Source organism: Macrosteles quadrilineatus, unplaced genomic scaffold, assembly GCF_028750875.1.
Source record: "Macrosteles quadrilineatus isolate MER2022 unplaced genomic scaffold, UCM_ALF_1.0 Scaffold_2__2_contigs__length_208266976, whole genome shotgun sequence".
NCBI lineage: Eukaryota > Metazoa > Arthropoda > Insecta > Hemiptera > Cicadellidae > Macrosteles > Macrosteles quadrilineatus.
In genome coordinates, this window is record NW_026542595.1 from 119,409,110 (window position 1) to 119,427,845 (window position 18,736).

At 34.7% G+C, this 18,736-nt stretch overlaps 1 protein-coding gene across 4 annotated transcripts in view; it reads left to right on the forward strand.

Moving 5' to 3' along the window:
* The window catches only part of LOC128987086 (protein cramped-like), a 31,836-nt gene that overhangs the window by 4,790 nt on the left and 8,310 nt on the right, over positions 1-18,736 (forward strand). For all 4 annotated transcript variants that reach the window (XM_054407784.1, XM_054407785.1, XM_054407781.1 and 1 more), the window contains exons 3-13: positions 555-824; positions 946-1,149; positions 6,377-6,549; positions 7,362-7,571; positions 8,323-8,479; positions 9,680-9,840; positions 10,223-10,366; positions 11,599-11,685; positions 13,986-14,093; positions 15,012-15,204; positions 15,863-16,051. In XM_054407784.1, coding sequence (XP_054263759.1) covers positions 555-824; positions 946-1,149; positions 6,377-6,549; positions 7,362-7,571; positions 8,323-8,479; positions 9,680-9,840; positions 10,223-10,366; positions 11,599-11,685; positions 13,986-14,093; positions 15,012-15,204; positions 15,863-16,051 — 1,896 coding nt within the window. The remainder of the gene's footprint in view (positions 1-554; positions 825-945; positions 1,150-6,376; positions 6,550-7,361; positions 7,572-8,322; positions 8,480-9,679; positions 9,841-10,222; positions 10,367-11,598; positions 11,686-13,985; positions 14,094-15,011; positions 15,205-15,862; positions 16,052-18,736) is intronic.

Below are 18,736 nucleotides of genomic sequence, written 5' to 3' on the forward strand. Positions count from 1 at the left end.
TTTTATCTATCTTGAACTGTTGTACACGTTGTGAAGTATTTTTTCTTTTTGTGCGTGTAACAGAAATGTTTTTATTTTTCTGTCAAGCCGCAATCTATCTCTATTTTGGGTAAAAGACGAAGGAGTAAGTAAGTAATAAAAAAATGTATTTATGTTCATGAGATGAATTAATTCACTACATATACCTTTTGAAAAAAATGTTTATTTTATTTTCTGACAGTTGAGAGATGTAGGCCTAATTAAATAGGTAGCATTGGTTTTGGATATAAGTAACATTGGTTTCGTTAACAATGTTACTTCAATTTTGTCTTTTATATTTAACTAGCTACCCAATGACAAACAAAACCAAACAGCCAAATAAATGCCATAAATTGTTGGTTGTAATTGACTGATGGATAAATGTGCTTTACTTTTTCAGCCATATGAACAATAGATGGAGTATAAATTCTTTTCCTTGTTTAGTATATGCTTTGCCTGCAAAAGTGTAAATATTTCAGGGCCATTTAGTATTTCCTAAATAGAAGTAAGTAACGTTAATTTGTTTGCTGTTCCAGATCAAAACCATGAGGAAGAGAAGAAGGTGGAAGTACCTCCAGTCGTTGAAAGCAAGCCGAGGTCCAAGCGAGTGGATTGGTCAGCTGAGGACAAATGTGCGTTTTTTGAGGCGCTTAACGAGTTTGGCAAAGACATTGACGCCATTCACAACTACTTGGTGCAGAAATCAAAACGACGTGGTGGTCAAGAAACAAAAACCAAAGACCAAGTGCGGTTCTTCTACTACAGAATGTGGTCTATTCTGTCAAAACACATAACTTTTCCTCCTCGTAAGTATGTTTTCCTACTTAATTCATAAATTTGTTGTTAACAATAAGGTGAGGCCTACTGTAATTAGAGCTTTGTCTTTCTGGCTATCAATTAATTGTTAAAATTCTCGTCTCATTTTAGACATCAAGAAACAAACACAGGAACTATATGCTCTAATAAACTTTGGCGAGCTTCGCAAGAAGATAAGTTTCTCTATCAAGAAGCATTACGAGAAGCTCAGTGAGATGATTTACAGCGGCTCGACGCAGCTCAAGTTCCGAGGCAAGGTTCGGAAAGTGAGAACTCCGTTGTGTAAGGCTCTGCGCAAGCTCAACCAGATTCAAGGTGGGTTTGATCTCAAAGAATTGAAAAACCAACATTAGCAATGTTTTGAATTAGATTAGATCCGTACAATGCTGTAGTATTTCAAGTAGTAATGGGTCAGTACCGGTACTGGTTCCTAACCAAATTTGATTCTCGGTTTTCAGTTCCGGTACCATTGGTAGGCCTACATCATTTTAAATTAGGCTACTTAATTGTTTTATTTTTTAAACAAAATACAGTATCCTATTTCAATTTTTCAAACGATTATTTTTAATTAGTGTAGGTTCGTTATATTAAGGGATTAGGAAAATAAATCGTAGCCCTATTTGTACAAAATAACACCTTAACAACCAAACTTATTCAAATCAAAACAACATATATACCATTCCAGTTTAAAGTGTTAAATATAGGCCTATTTGTTGAAATGATTCTTTGCTAATCATAAATAATCAATAAATTTAACATAAGCTACTAACTTTGGAAAGAAAAGTGGCAATTTAAGTTTATTGTAAAATATGACGATTTCATACGTGTGTTTTGTATGTTTTTATGGCAATAAATTATTTGATTATTTCATGGTTCTGGAAATTTGTTAAACTAAGTTTTAACTGCCTGATAGGAAGTTCTAGCTAAATATTTAGAACAAAGGAAGTAATGTTGAGTCATTTTGTACCTATAGCATGCATTAAGTTAATTTTAGGTTCCAGAATTAAGAAAAATGTAGAACAAAAGTATTTATAGAAAGGATGTTTTGAACATAACTTTTTAGAAAATAGGCCTACTGGTACGTTTTCATTTGAGGTTATAACTTAATTTAAGGTGCATGCTTGTTGAAAAACTTAGTTTAGTGAGTCGGTGGCTCAGTCGGTAGCGTCGCGGACTTTGAGCTCAAGGCAGCAATGTCGTGGGTTCGGATCCTGGTCACTACCGAAAACATTTGATCAGTACAGATCACCTTTGGAATGTACCGGCTCACTCCTTGCTTTGCTGTTATGATCCACGCACGGGCGGTTAGTCTATGTGGACGGGCATATGCAAGGTTAAAAGAGGCTGCCAACCTCTTTTAAAAAAGAAAAAGAAAAAAAAGCTTAGTTTGGGGACTGTGATGGTTTTTTGTAGGCCTAACTTAGTGCCTGTACCGGTATTGTGGGTTTTTAGGTATTTCATTCGGTTAAAAGTCCTTTTAGACCCCCCATCTCTGGAGATAGGCCTATTAAATAATATGATGCATTTCGAAAATCTGTTGTTTGCTTCATCAATTTTAAAATATTTCCAAACTTGGGAAGCAATTATCAAGAATTTATCACAAACTAGTCTATAAAAACAACAACTTGTGGTAGCACTACATTCCTTTAATAAGCTAATCCACTTTCACTTATTATTTACAGACCAAAAAAATTTAATTATTCACATCAAAATATAAATTATTTAAGAAATCCGATGAAAACAAAGGCCCAATCTTCAATTTCAAAGAAACTAGACACACGACCATAAACTACATTTAAACTTTCTCACCTCGAGAAAGAAAGACAAAAACAAAATTAAGTACAAACCACCGAACAAAGCATACAAACAATAACAAATAAAAGCTCTTTTTGGTTTGCTGAAAGAAGGCTTTGCTGTTTGTCATGTAGCCATGTAGTTTCATCCATCAATACATAAGTTTTACCTTTGAACTTGAAATTTAAAATAGTGAGTGGCCTTGCGAAATGCGCAGTGTTGCCATTTGTCACGGTGGTTACAGATCGAATGCAATGATTCGTCGAAATCATGAATAACCCAAAGATCACATAAGACCACGCCTATCTAACTAACATTCAAGCAGCTGAAGCCAGGTCCCCATCTTACTCTAGGATAGAAGCGCTATATGCCAATTGAAAACGGCACCAAAACTCAATGTCCCGCATCAAAATAACTTGACATTTAGCCTACTTAGACTAAAGGTAAATCGTTGTAACTTCGTATGAAAGATGTCAATAAGTCTAGGACACTATTGGTTCTAATTAAAAGCTTAAGAGTTAATATTTCCTATTTTAAATCTTCAAATAAAGTCGGTACTTTTAAATGAGTTTTAAAATATGACATGAAAAAGTTCGTCGGCTGCTACCTTTTTTCAGGGTGGCTAGTGACCTGGAAAACCTGGAAATGTCAGGGAATTTTAAATATCTGGAAAAGTCAGGGAATTTTGTCATAAGTCAGGGAAAATTGTAAAAGGTTTAAAATAACTTTAATAATTGTCAGGAAAGGTCGATCTGGTGAGAGTACGTGTGCCGTGTGGGTGGAAACTAAGAAATATGTCTGTATAAATAAATTTTGTGTTTTTGTACAATTTATAAACTGCGTATCATCTAATCAAACCAAGTTTAATTTATTAACCCTCCGAGCGTCCATCGTCGAAAAATCGACGCGCTACACACTTTGTGTAGAGTAATGCGTCGATTTTTCGACGCGCGAACATCGTTTACGGCGAAGGCTCTATGACTGACTGAATCGGATTGAACTGGATCGAGTTAGGTATCGTTCTTCTTGTTATATTCTAAGCTTTCTCCAGAGGTCTGTCTCAGCGCTGTATGTTCTCCGAGCCGATCGTAATTGTAGCAGACAGCTGACGTGCGTATTTGTAAATAGCTAGGTTACCCTCGGACCGATGACTGATGTGTTTTATTACGTTTATCATTGTTTTAGTGTTAAAAATCAAAAGTAGTGATATACGTGGTGCATTATAAGAAGATTTAGGTGATTTTGAAGGGCTGGTTGATGATCCTGAAGAAGTAGGTAGTGATATTGATGTAAATTATCAGCCAGATTCATAGCTATGGTTAGGCTATGCATTCTTAGCTAAACGCTATGTACTTAAATCTGTTTTTTGCCCATAACTTATTTATTTGCAAATCTACTTCCTTATATTATTATATATTTGTAATCCTCATAAAATTTAGAACAAAGTGGCTATTTTCAAATATTTATAGGCCTATAATTTATCCAATTTCATTGAGCGCGAACTTATTTTTTTTTTTTTAATTTTCCAAAATAATTTTTTTTTACCTAAAAAATTTTTTTGAAACAAATGTTCCTTATGTTTTATGTATAATATTGAAGCCCATGATTTTCCAAACAAAATGGTATATAGAACAGTAGAATTGACATTGTTTTAAGCTTCTCAGATCGGTTTTAATAAAACCTTGCAAATGCGCCAAAAATAGGCGGACATTAAGGCCTAAACTATGGACACTCGGAGGGTTAAGGTAAGTTGCAAAGTTTGAATATAAGCTAGCCTGTATCTATAGATTTTATGTATGTTTTTCATATAAACAAACATAAGATATTCTTCAGATAAAGATTAGTCCTTTTGAAGAATTAGTTAGCATTAAAATTGTAATTTTGAATTTGTCGATCAGGGAAACTTTGAAAAAATCATGGAATTGTCAGGGAAAAGTCAGGGAATTTTTCAATGTGATTTCACTAGCCACCCTGTTTTTTATTTTTTGGTCAGGTTAGTTAAAAAAAAAAACCGTGGATATTGTAGGTAAAGAGCTGAATTTTTTCATCATATTTTTCTATAGGGGCTACCCGCCGGCCGCGTTGTGTCATGCGGGCAGATTCTACTTACAACCTCACTTGTAATGCAGTTTAGATACTCAAGTTTGGAACTATACAGAAAAGTTACTAAAAGTAATTGGAGTCCATGTAAATGTTCTTCGTTTTATTAATCTAAAAATTAATATTTTTTAGCTCTTTCACAAAAGTTTATATAACAGTCAGAATATAAAGGAGAGTTGTATAAAGAGCTTCATAAACTATCTTGTGACTTTGAAAATTTGTACATTGTAAAGAGGAAACCAAAAGCCAGAACTTGATCAAACTTGAATAAGATGTAGATACATATATTATAAATTAATTTGTAGCTATTCAGAATTTTTTTCTTTTGCCGAAAAAGTTTTTGTTTTTAATTATTCAAACTAATTTTTTCTAAGAAACGGTAAACGCTAGAAAAAAATTTAAAAGCGTATGGTAATAGAAATAATTATAATTCAAAGGTAGGTTCTGTTAGCTGTCACGGATATCATTGATATAGCCTAAACTAGTTTCGCCCGCTATTAGGCACAGGCGGCAGCTACCATCTTGGTTAAGATTAGTGAAAAATACTGGCTTCACGTCGCGGCTCCATCTATTGGTCTTATGTGATCGTTGGAATAACCCAACATTTAACCATTGGGCTTAAAAATATGAATTCAACCACTGACTGGACTGGACTGAGTTAAACAGTTAGAGTGAACTGGAATGAGTTTAAGGTTCCAGTCGTACATTTAGCACTATTTATGTTGCTTCTGTTTTTCCATAGTCCGTGCAAAACAAAGTAAAATAAAGAACTGTAGGCCTATGAATAAAATAATCCTTTAACTTGTAACTATTATTAATGTTATTATTAATCAACCTCAGATAAGGAAAGAATGGTATTAAGATTGTGCAATAATTTTGTTGAGTCCAATTAAACCCATTTAATTATTCCAGTCTTTATTATGCTTGCCTTCTGTCTTCTGTTTGAAGATGGTGGAGCAATTGTAGTTAACGTTTGCACCACTCTTATCAGCTGACGATAGTGATCACAACTAACACTGAAATAATCATCCTACAGTACAGCCTACTATTGATAATATTTCATGCCCTTTCAATTAGCCTTAAGTGAAAAATAATCATCATGGTTGACAATTTCAATTTTGTAAAAAATGAGTAAATAAAAATATAACCAATTAACTTGGTACTGAAGGTATCGGTACCGACATTTCACCATTGGTTCTCGGTCCCTGTACTTTTCCCAAGAACCGGTGAAACCGACATTTGACGTTTTGAAGCTTTGTAATAGACCAAGGTTTGAGTTTTTCAGGTTTAAGGCTCATTATTATTATTTGGAGGAAAATTAAATAGCTTTAGTCATAATTTTTAATTAGGCTTAGAACATTTAAGCCTAGTGGTTCAGTGGTACACAGTAGTTCTACTAAATTGTGCACGTGCTGTAGATTTTTTGTTTGAAAAATAAATCCAGAAATTAATGGTGGTTTCGCAAGAAAAATTGATATGTTACTATTCAGATTTGATTAAGTTGACTATCTTTCACACATTGTAGCACTGGACTGTGTAATTAGACAACATCTAATTATTCAATCCTGTCAATCTAAACCTATCCGAGATACAATATATTTGATATTTGGCCTTAACACATCAATAATTGCTGGTTTTTTATTGGCAGAAAGTTCAGAAGAGTTGCGTCTGCCGTCGTGTGTGACAGTAGAACTGCGACCTCGCTACAACGAGGACTGGTGTCGCGTGCAAGCTCTCGCACAGAACCCTCGTGTCAGATCACTCTTGCCGCTTCATCGTAGACTGGAGACATTGTTGTCGTACCTTACAAAGCGATGGCAGGTAAGTCTAAAATTGTTGAACTTAAGTTGTACTGTAAGGATTTTGTTTACCACCAAGAAGTTATCAGCATCTTTTGACCTTGCATTTGCTTGCCTACAAAAAAAACCATTACTTTAGGCCTAATTAAAAATAATGGTATCCTAAAAAAAGCTACGGGAAACAGAGTTTAAACTACAATTTTAAAATACTGGGCCAACTCGTTCACAATCTGTGAAATAACCATTGCTAAAGTCATAAATAATTTCTTCCGATGATTGGCATAAATTTTGTGTGAATTATGTAAAATATTGTGAAATCAGCTGTTATTCCAACTTCAGTAGACTCCCTCTAGTTCGGCTTCGGTTGGATCGGCCGCCGGATGGTCCGGCCCGGTCTCAGGAGGACAAGTCATATCGTCACGGGCGAATGACCTTCAACAAGATTCAACTTAAATGTTTAGTTTCCGGCCATAGAAGTAAACAATTCATGTCAGTTTAGTTGACGAGTGCTTCTATGGGTGAATTGTTGCATATTACCTGAAAAACTATGTTACATAACCTCAAAAATACCAAGAAAAATTTATAAATAGTTTTTCTTCAGTCTAATATGTTGAAATGCAGTGTATAATTAAATATTTTGTACCATTCTTTTAATGCGGTAGGTCCCCCCATACGGTAAGGTAATATACAACCTATTATAGTCTTAACAAAATAGTCAAAGGGCCAGAAACTGAAGGTTTTAACAGCACTCCTGCATAGAGCATGGAAACTATCTTTCTCGTACCGTAAACACTTACTTCCCGGCCTTGTGGCTTTATATATTATTTATTCCAGACACCAGACAGTAGACTGAGGCAGCAGTTGGAAGGCGAGACACAGACAGACAGTGAAGGACAGTTGAGGGTAGGACCTCGTCCTGGCACCTACATTAGTCCTCCGTCAGTTCGTCTCAGTGAGGTGGCCACTAGCAGCAAACTGAGTTTGTTGGCGTACGAGCAACGCTTCCATCCTACGTGCAAGGAAGTCGCACAACTGCTGCAGCAGGTAATTTTTTTTACCACATATATAATTAACTAAAGTGAACAGTAAATCGCTCAACTATCTTTATTTATTCTTAGTCAAAAAATGTTTTTTTGTGAAAAGAGTTTAAGTAGAACCCTTGATACTTTTATCTTTTGGATTTTTGTAGCATCCAGGGTTCTCAATCCCGATGCTTTAATCCAATCCCGGGAATTTGGTATTTGACTATGCTGATCCTGGGATCAATCCCGGGATTATTTTATGATTTTCACTTTTTACCCATTTCAAATTAGCGTGAAATGCCTTTGTTGAATCCTCTAATGTTTCAAACTGGCCTTGCATACGTTACACTGCACAATTTTGATGTCTATCTAAGTAATCTAAGATATAACCACATGTAACTTTCATCTCCTGTCATATTTACAATATATAAATGTTGATAAGGTCAACATATTCATTCTAAAATTAATGAAATAATACCAAAAAAATCAATAAGTAACCGCACTTGCATTGAAATGCCTCTCTTTACTCAACACTAACCTTGCTTAGTCGCACACTTCTGTATACTTCAACTGCTGGGAAACAACTATATAACGTAACTCATTTGCTGTAGTGATAATTTCCAGAAGGTTTGCTCAGGTAAATTGTGTGTGTCCACCAAAAACCTCGTTTATTCAAATGTTTGTATGCATCAAACGGATAAAAAAAGTAGTAAAATTTGCCTAATTAAATCAGTGGAGGTGAAGTTGTGTAAGCTATTTTAAATGTTTATCAGTTGCCGGTCATACATCGTACTAAGGGGAGAGGTGTCAAGAGACCGAGGGCTGACAGCGTGAGTGCTAAAGAAGTGGAGGAGACGGAGGCTGCACCTGGGGGCGATTCACAGGAGATTGAACCTACGCCTCCAGCCCTAGCTCTGGATTGTGTATCAGGTAATATGCACACCAGAACATGAACCTATACTATACTCAGAGCTGTCTGGATATTCCTATCTCTGAAAAGACTCCCATATTTTAGCTGGGTCCTGTCTTGGATGATCTAAAAAAACTACAGAATTTTAAAATGTACTGCTGACTTTTAAACCTTATGTTTTTTTTTATAATTTTTAAAGCAATTAACTGTTTGAACCATTAGATGTGTTTTGCAGATCTCTGAAAGATATTTTGCAAGAGTTTAAGCATAGCGAGATTAGAGGTAGCTGGGAGTTGTGCTGTTAACTAATTTAATTTTACTGTGAACCGTGATGTGCAAAATCAGCTGAAAATTTTGTGTCTTGTCTTGTAAAAATGTCGACATGCTTCACTGAAAAGGAAGTCACCAAAACTCTTAAGAATATCTGAAAATAGCTTGGTGAGTTTCCTAAAAATGTAAATTATGTAGACATCTGTTAGATTGATATAGTACCAAGAGCTCAGTAAAAAATTCATACTTTAGGCTAAAAAAAATTCTTTTCAAAACAAACAGTTTTGCAAATCGCAAACATGACTGTTTTTGCTATAGTGGTTTATATTACCTCCTTACTGTCCAAAATGATCCTTTGTAGTTTACTAATACTACAGCTGTTTCATGCTGCAGCTAATCATCAGGTCAGAAGAATGTCATGACGTCATTAAATATTCCTCTTGGTGGAGTTTGTCATAACTTTTAAACGTGTTAGTCAACTAGTCTTAGTAAAATACAAAGGATCGTTATGTACAGTAACATGGTAATATAAACGACTATAGTTAATTGGTAATTCAGACAATCCAGAGGCCGTTGCATCATGTAACTGTTTTTGTTTATACTCTGTTCACAAAATTTAGACGGTTTAAGGGAAAGGTTTCCTGGGTTCCCGATCCACTTTTTTTAGCTTAATGTATTAGCTGATCAGCTGTCAGCTTTTTTTAAAGCTCTGTGGAGGTGGAAGGGATGGAATGGCTTCCCCTCAAACCACCTAAATTTTAGAAACGGAGTATAGTCAATGATTGAATAAGCCGAAAATGGGTAACAGTTGGCCGCATGAGACAGTCTAAGACATTGTTGCTTTTGTATAAAATATTAAGTCGCTTTCAGCGGCTATTGCACTGAAGCTGATAACTGCATCGTCGCTGTGAGCTGTGAGCTCAAGTCATTCACTGATTGTCTTCTTTCAGACAACGCACAACCTGATATCATCAGTCCCCGTGCCAACGGAGAGATGATGAACAGTCCATTGCCTGAGAGTGCACCGACCTCTGTAGATCTGCCTCAGACTAGCGTAGGCTGGAGTCTGGCCACATGTGGCACAACTCGCATTGGTGATCTCTACATCATGGTACATTTGATACTTTACTCATTCATATTCCATTTCTTAAATATTTAAAGTTTTCTAATTGAGATGAGTCCTATATGAATTTAGACGGGAGAATTTAAGGGTAAAATATTAAAAACCTATTCCTTTTTACCTTTTTTGACACTGCCTCAGGTAGTATTTGATTTACGTCCTCTTTATTTTATCTCTTCCAACCCTTCCCCACATTATCAACTCTATCCTTCCACATTTTCCTTTGCACAGAAAATCTTCATCAGGGAATGTTTCTTCCATACTTTTTTAACCAATTCCTCACCTCTCCTTCCCGTACAATCAACCTATTTTAAACCTCGAGTTCATCTTTCTCCACCACATTACCCAACGTTAAACCAACTTATGTTTACAGTTTGGCTGTGATGCCAAGATCCATCTGGACTACTGGTGGGAGAGTCCGCAAGAGTCTTCAGTAAGTTGTACTGCTGAGTCGTCCCTGACTACAACGCTACGCAAGCTGTTGTCTGTCGCGAAGCTGGAGACATCAAAAAACAAAGTGAGTAAATAGATAAATCTTTATTGACATACGCTTACAAATATAGCAATGCTGTAAATCAGGCGACGTTTTCAATATACAAATAATTTGAAACTAAGAAGTTATAAAATAACTAAAACTATAAAAAATAAAGTGGTTGTTTTAGACAAAAATGGATTAATTATATATTATATAACTTAAATTAATATTATTTGTACACTGTTTAGTTTTCCCAAAGGTTTTCCCTATGTTATATTCAACTGTTGAATTTTATTACTATTTATAAACATAGTCTATTTTTTATTACTTTTTTTAACGTATTTAACCTAGAAGGAAATTGAAGACTTATAATAGGACAATTTTATGAATGACAAAGCACCTGAATAAACATCCTGTAATACTCTGTCTGTAGGTTTTTCTGCCAAAAAATATCATTCATTCATTCATTTATTAAATGTTAAAAAAAAACATAAATAAGGTTACTGACCTGTCGTCAATCAATCCTTTTGTTTCTAGTGAATTACTAGTTTAGGGGGTTTTAACCCCATTTTAAAATCCTTAAATGCATTTCTACTCGTCAAACATGAATTACTTAGCACTTGCCCTTGTCAAATAAAAAAAAATCTGGTCGTTCATTTCAAGAAAAGTATGCTGAACACCTTCCCAAACCTAAATTGCAAACACAAAAATCAAAGTTTGCAGAACACCTAATGAACAAAAATCACAATGTCAAGAGTTGCATAGATAATTTAGAGATATTACATAAATGTAATAAAGGTAAAAAGATGAATGTTCTTAAAAGCGTTGAAATTTACAAAGCATCAAAAATTCCCCAAAATGATGTTTTGAGTGAGAAGTTAAATTTTGGATCAATCATTTTATTTGACAGAGTAGCAAAACTACAGAACAATAGAGGAGATAAAAAGCAGAATTGGTCGTGTCAAAGTTTACAAAAATTACACAAAACATTTAAAAACTGTAGGCCTACAAACACTGGTGTACACATGACGGGTGCCGAGTCTCGACTGGTTCTGGCCTGAAGGCGGCTAGGGTACAAAGTTCCGCTCCAGGTTACAGGTATTTTTACAATACTATAATTTTTCTTTGAATACCTGTATTGTATAGAATTCATGCAAACAGCAGACTAATCTGATATTTTCGTCAACTGCTTATTTATTTTTTTGATATGAATTCACTATGAGAAGATTATGAGTGCTAGGACTAACTCCTAATTTAAATTATTTTTTTTACAGAATTCAACATCAAATAACAACGGCTGTGATTCTCAAACATCAAAATCTCGTCTTTCAAAACCTAAAGCACAGCAGGATGGTGTACAGGTATTGTATTTTTTTCATTTTACATTTTTTGAAATTTTAGTCTTTGAAGACTGACTTCATTTGATAACATTTGTTAAAATATTGCTTGGTAAAAAATGAAGAAATCTAGATAAATATAATTTCATTATATTGAATTTTAGCCTCCTAATCACATTTAAACACTAAATAATGGTGTTTATACTTGCATTTATGTGATCAATGTGTTGCTAAATTGCAACCGGTTTTGACTCACAAAGGAGTCATCGTCGAGCCAGTACAGATGTCTTCTTGCTTCATTCGAAGGTCGTCAATTCATAATAAATAAATACATTTAACACGCACACGTACACGAACATAGAAACGAACATTTAGGATTAAAAACCAAGGATAATACTATAACGGTAACGGGACACAAAGTGATCGGGCGGGGGTTACCACCTGATCACGTCGTGTCCCGGTGTAAGGCGGGATAAACTTGAATGAGTATGCGAACCAGCATGATCGGACATTGGCAACGGGGTTCAATGGGGGGTTTTATGGGGTAAAAATGGGTTTTTCTCATTTTTTACCCTTAAAACACAAAATTTTTCAATTTTCCTCCAGACCTTTTTAAAGAGCTTAAAAAAACAAATAATTTAGTATATCAAAGTGTTTTTGTACGATTATTGGTTACAAAGAAAATTAAAATAATGTTTATTTTAAAATTCCTATGTTATTCTTATGGAGAATATTGTAATATGTTGCAGTTTGCTTGTTTATGGATACATTTTGATAAAACTTGGTAAATTTATTTATTTTATTCTAAGTTATTAATATTTTACTAAAAAACACATTTTTTACCCTCCCTGCAGCAGCTAGCCTATGTGGGCTACTCATAAAACCTAATGTTAATTAAATACATTTAATTTAAAATCAATTCAGGCAACTAGAAATTCGCTTAGTCGGCAGGTTTGCAGCGACGGGGGTATTTTTTTTTTTTTAGAATAAGATTATACAATTGTAATATTTAAAATATGTATTGTAACATGTCTCATTTTGTCTAGTTAGCTATTTTGTATTTATTAACTGACTATGCTATAATTAAAACTGTTTTATGACATTGTCAATAATTTACAAAAATTCAAAGGACATTAAACACATTTAATTTCATTGGAATGGAATGTCCATGGTCCAAGGTGAATGTATCAAACCTCTTAAACACTTCTTTTGTCATTTTTCTATTATTCATCTTTACACTTGTATTTTATTCATATTACAATTTGAGTATACCTTAACAGAGTATACTTAATTATTTATTAGTAGTAATACAATAAATAATTTGGAAGATAGTACTTCTTCAGCTTTATTGGGTATCCATAACTTTTTGAATAAATCACAAACTATTATTAAATACAAGTAAAACCAATTTTATCATGTTCAATGCAGGAAGTACAAAAATTCAGTAAATCCAGTAATAAAAATAAACAACCATTCTTTGGAAAAAGTTATTTCTACCAAATTTTTAGGCTTAACATTGGATGAAAATTTAACATGGAATCTCATTTAGTTAACAAAGTCACCTCTGGATTGTATGCTTTATATAGGATGTCTAATTTTTGCTCAGTAAATACATTAAAAACAATTTATTTTTCTCTTATTGAATCAGCAATCAGTTATGGCATTGAAATCTATGGAGGTACATCAAAACAAAATTTGGATAGAATTCTTATTCTTCAAAAAAAGGGCGATAAGAATCATAATGAATTTGAATTTTGGTGGTTCGGTTTGTCAGCATTTTACAGATTTGGGCATAATGACCGTTTACAGTTTATATGTTTTTCACACAGCACTTTATGCTAAAAAAACTAAGTATAAACAATTTGGTTCCCAGGTTAGGTGACAGCCACTCCTATTTTACAAGAAATATAAATCAAATTGCCATCGATTTCCGCAGGCTAGAGTTTTATAATAAAAAACCATTAAATTCGGGTGCTAAGTTTTTACTACGGCTACCTGTGGAATTGAGAAACGTTAAAGATGTGAAATTTTTTAAGAAAAAATTAAAACTGCATTTGAAAAATAAAACATTATATAAATTTGATGAACTTTGACAACCATACTTTTTGTTGTTTACAATCACCTTTTGGTTTAAATAGGTTCCTTATGACTTATGGAGGAATTGTAATTAAATTAAGTTGTTAGCTATAATTTAGCATAATGAGGCCATTCAATGTATACCACTGTATATTATATGAATAAAGACATTTTCAATTCAATTCAATAGCAAAATAATCTTAATAAAGCGATTGGTGATCATATTAACGTTGGTTTATCTGTTCCAGAAGGTAGAGGCACAGCTTAAGTTCAAGGTTTGTCCGCTAACACTAGATGATGTGTTTCTGAGGCCGACCATCCTCAAGACAACGGACGGTGCTGGGGACAGGGTGGAGGTGAGGAAGAGTTTTAGACTTTACTCTTTTAAAACTTCTAAAAAGCAGCCTTTTAATAGTATCATTTTGTTGCCTGTTGACAAATTTCATCTGGGTCCAGACTAAATCCTACTCAGGCTTGAATCAGCAACCTACTGGGGGTCACTTTAGAATAGATCGGAAGCTTACATGGAAATCTCACACCAACTCAGTAGTTTCAAAATTTTCAAAGGCCTGTTTTTTGCTACGGTACGTAAGCTAAACAAGGTGTTGGTTGAAATATGTTGTTAAATACTTATTTTAGCGATTTTCATTCCCATTTGCTGTATGTGACAATCTTAAGGTAATAATTACCCGTGGTTATTCTGCAATCTTTCTGAATTTCCTTTCAGTTTTAGAGTGATGGAGGCGAGTGTCTGACACGGGGGAAGGAGTGAGCTTGCTTGCACTGATTCCTTGATGCTGTAGCCTTACACCCATTATTCTTAGGCCTATTCATGAGTTCAAATAAAATACTTGCTCTCAGAGCCATATATATATCTGAGTCGATATTTGGCCCCACCATCAAATTTAATCTTTCTCAATCTCACAAGTCTTTCTCAGTTGCTCCTTCTCTCTCCATATCAACCATAATTTGACTCCACCATTCTCAAACGTGACTTTCATTTTAACTTTAACTTTATATTACTTGTTGGAGATTACTCCAATCCTCTCTACTCAAAATATGCCCAGCCCAGCTTATCATTCTACATTTAAACTATATCCTACACTATACTATATCCTTGTAAAGTTCTCTTAGTTCCCAGTTGCGCCTCTACTCTCCTATTTCCTTAATTTGCCTATAAATTTTCAAAAGAAATCCCCTTTGACATACAATCCATTTTCCATTCAAATATATACATTTTTCTCCTTTAAAATAAAATAAATTTGTTATTTCAGAAGATGAGGCCGAGGTACTGTAACCGTAGAGGCAGGCCTCGTCGACCTCCGGCTGTTCCCCCCCGCCTGGCCCCACTACTGCCCAAGGTCAGTTTGTTCAACAGTGTCACAAGGCCGCAAGGGTTCAAGCCCATAGCCCCAGCACCGACACCAGTCACCGCTGCCACTGCCACGGCCACCCCGGTGTCCATCGGTAAGTAGAGCCATAGACTTTAGGATTCTGAAGTAGACAATGAACAATCAAATGAGACACGTACAAAGTGTGCTACAATCTAAAACATTTCCTTCCTTAGTTTTTAGTTTTTGGCAAGTAAAGAGAATGTCAAGATTTTGAGAAATTTTCACACTAAGTGCTGCGGTTTTGGCATTAATTGTGTTGGTTTTATATGAAAATGAATTGATTCAATATCAAGTACCTAAATCCAGAAAAAGCCTGAGTTGACGGAAACCATATTAAAAAATTCAAATAAATCAGAAAATCAGCTGGGCTATTATAGTAATTGTTTGCCTTGGCGGTGGATAGCTTGGCCAACGGCATGAAATGGAGCGACGGTGACACAGACCACATTCCGTGATAAGAAAAATATATATTTTATCTCTACAATTTATGGTTTTAAATTTACTGTGGTTAAAATAACGTAAAACAACTGTTTTATATCTCTTTGACCGAAACATCCTTTAACTTCCAACCATTGACTAATCAAAAAAATTGGTACCTAATCCAAAATAGCCACTTGCCTCCATTATTTTGGCTGGTCAATGGATTTACTTTAAAAATGTTAGTGTATTCGTTACACAAGCTGCCAGATCTCAAAACTACTTCCGTGTTACAATGATGTATTTCTCCACAGATGTGAAGGTAGCGCCAGTAGCCCTAGTTACCGCCACCTCTGTCACTCCCACAGTAGTGGTGAAGAATGTTGTCTCCGAAACTCAACCCCCCTCACCCCCTTCTCTCAGCAATCTGCTGGACGATCTCTCGCTTCCCTCTCTCAGTGCGGGGTCCTCGCGGCTCTCCACGCCGGTACCTTCTTTCCGAGGTAAGTGCAGGATTTTACTGTTTTTATGCTGTGTGTATTGATGGTAAAGGGAACAGTGTTGACATCACATGTTACTTTACAGGTGTCAACATGTTGTGCTGAAACATCTTTAACTAATATCATCTTTAACTATAGCTCATGGATTTGTACGAGATGGTACAAGTGATTGTAATTAGGATTTTTTTTTAAGGAAGAGCTTGGTTAAGCTGTTTACTTAACCCTAGCAGTGGCCAATGTTAGAAGTATAGAATGGCATTTTGGCAATTTTGCAGACCTTTTTTTGAAAATTTGTAAAAATTCAACTGTAGAAGTAAACTTAGCCAACCTCATATTTCTTTTGTTCGGAAAGAACAGGAAATTCTAGAAATAGTAATATAATAATGGTTTAGAAAATTTTTTTCTCGGTTAAGCTAAGTGAAAAGAATAAAAAAATTTTAAAGTTTCTTTTTGAAATTTTAAAAGCAGTCTGGGTAAAATTTATCCTACAGATTTTTTTATGGGAAATTCATTATAAACATTTAGTAGACAATCTAATTCCCTACATAGAAATATACAGGGTGGTCTGGACCTAGCGTTAAAATTTTTTTGGGTGGTAAAGCAACAAAAGTGTGACTCAAATCCACAATTTAAAAAATATATTCCATAAACCCACTTGCAGAAACGTTATTTTGATTTTTTTAGAAAAACCTGTACATTTCCACAACATTTTAAAATTCCTCTAGTATTTTCATACATTTTTATAACTTTGACACTACCATCATATTCTCCATTAAATTCTATGTAAGAATAGACAGCTTTTGGTGAGCCCAAAGCTTCAGAATTGCTATTTAAATTGATTAAAACTAAGAAATTTTGATTTTCCCAAAAAAAGGTTAAAAATAAGCCTACAGACACTTTTTTTAAGAAAAATAGTAGAGATTAGCAAATTGCTACAAAAACTGCTCTAAAATCTTAGCTTTTAAAAAGTATGATTAGGCATTTTATTTGCTTCCTTTTAAGTACAGCTATTCCAGTTATAACTGTGGAAAACACGGTTTAAGGAAAACAAAAAACACACTATAACAAACCAAAAAGACACACATGATAGTTTTTATTATTATAGAAACAGCATGAGGCTGCAACAAAATTTGTATCTAGACAATTTCAAAACAAATTACAAGTATTGGATTGATAACCAAACTAAAATGCAAGTTCATTTTAATTTATTTTCAAAATGTCCTCCATTCTCTCTGATGCAGGCTCTAGCTCTCTTCCGCATTCCTCTAACAGTCACTTTATGGCTTAGCTTATCCCTTAATGCCTGTGCTGCGATTTGGATCTTGTTTAGAAGTTTTTCTTCGCTATTGACTGGAGTTGCATAGACTTTAGACTTCATGTATCCCCACACAAAGAAATCCATGGGGTTTAGATCAGGATAGATAGGATGCTCGTCCTATCCATGTGGGATAGTTAGCACTCAGCCAATCTCGAACGTTATTCGTAAAATGAGGAGGTGCTCCGTCTTGTTGATAAATGATATCTTGGCGGAGCACAGGATCAATCACATCCAAAATTTGAGGCAGATCGTGTTGCAAAAAGTTAAGGTACATCTCTCCACTCAAACTTCCCTGAAAAATATGGGGACCTAAGAAGCGATCACCAATCACAGCTGCCCAAACGTTTACTGTAAACCTTTTTTGAAAGGACATTTCTCTAGTTGCCTGTGGGTTTTCAGTGCTCCACATATGCATATTGTGAAAATTGAATACACCTTGTCTTGTAAAAAGAGCTTCATCTGTCCACAAAATCTTTTTGAAAAAGTGGTATGTTCAATGTCAGAATTCAGGAGGTAGCGACAAAAATCTACTCTAGCACCATGATCATTGGGTTCAAGGCCTTGAACTTTTGTGAAATGGTAAGGATGGAGTTTGTTTTTGTGCAAAATAGATAAAACTTTAGTTTTACTTACACCGATTTCACTAGCAAGATTTCTGCTACTTATCTCCGGGTCTTCACTAACTCGGTCCAGAATTTGTTCTTCAACGCACACTTCCACCGGTGCTACACTACGTTCCTTGTGTACGGATCCACGTTCTACCAATCGCTGATGCAGCCGCACAAACACTTGCGTACTGGGAATGCGCCTACCAGGGTAGCGAATGGTGTACTCCCTTTGAGCCGCACTTGCATTTCCATTGCAGAAACCATATATAAAATGCATTTCCGCATATTCCTGATTTGAATAGGACATCTTCAGACAACTAACAACGAGTAAATGACTGAAATCTATTAAAATTTTATCCACTGGATCAGTCAATACAAGCTTATCTCATGATAAGGTAGGCTGTAATCAGATACTGGACAAAACCTTTCAGTTATCTTAGTGGAAAATAACATACTTTTCCTTGCCCCTAAGTTATTTTGTAATTATTTGACTAAAAAAAGTAATCTAAAACTAAAATTATTTATTTATCTCTTTGCTAGATAATTAAGTGACATTCTACAGAGTTTGGAAAACCGCTGTTAGCGTTTAATGGAGTTCGAGTGAAACCTTGTTTTCAATTTTTATAACTGGAATAGCTGTACTTAAAAGGAAGCAAATAAAATGCCTAATCGTATTTTTTTAAAGCTAAGATTTTAGAGAAGTTTTTGTAGCAATTTGCTAATCTCTACTATTTTGCTTAAAAAAAAGTGTCTGTAGGCTTA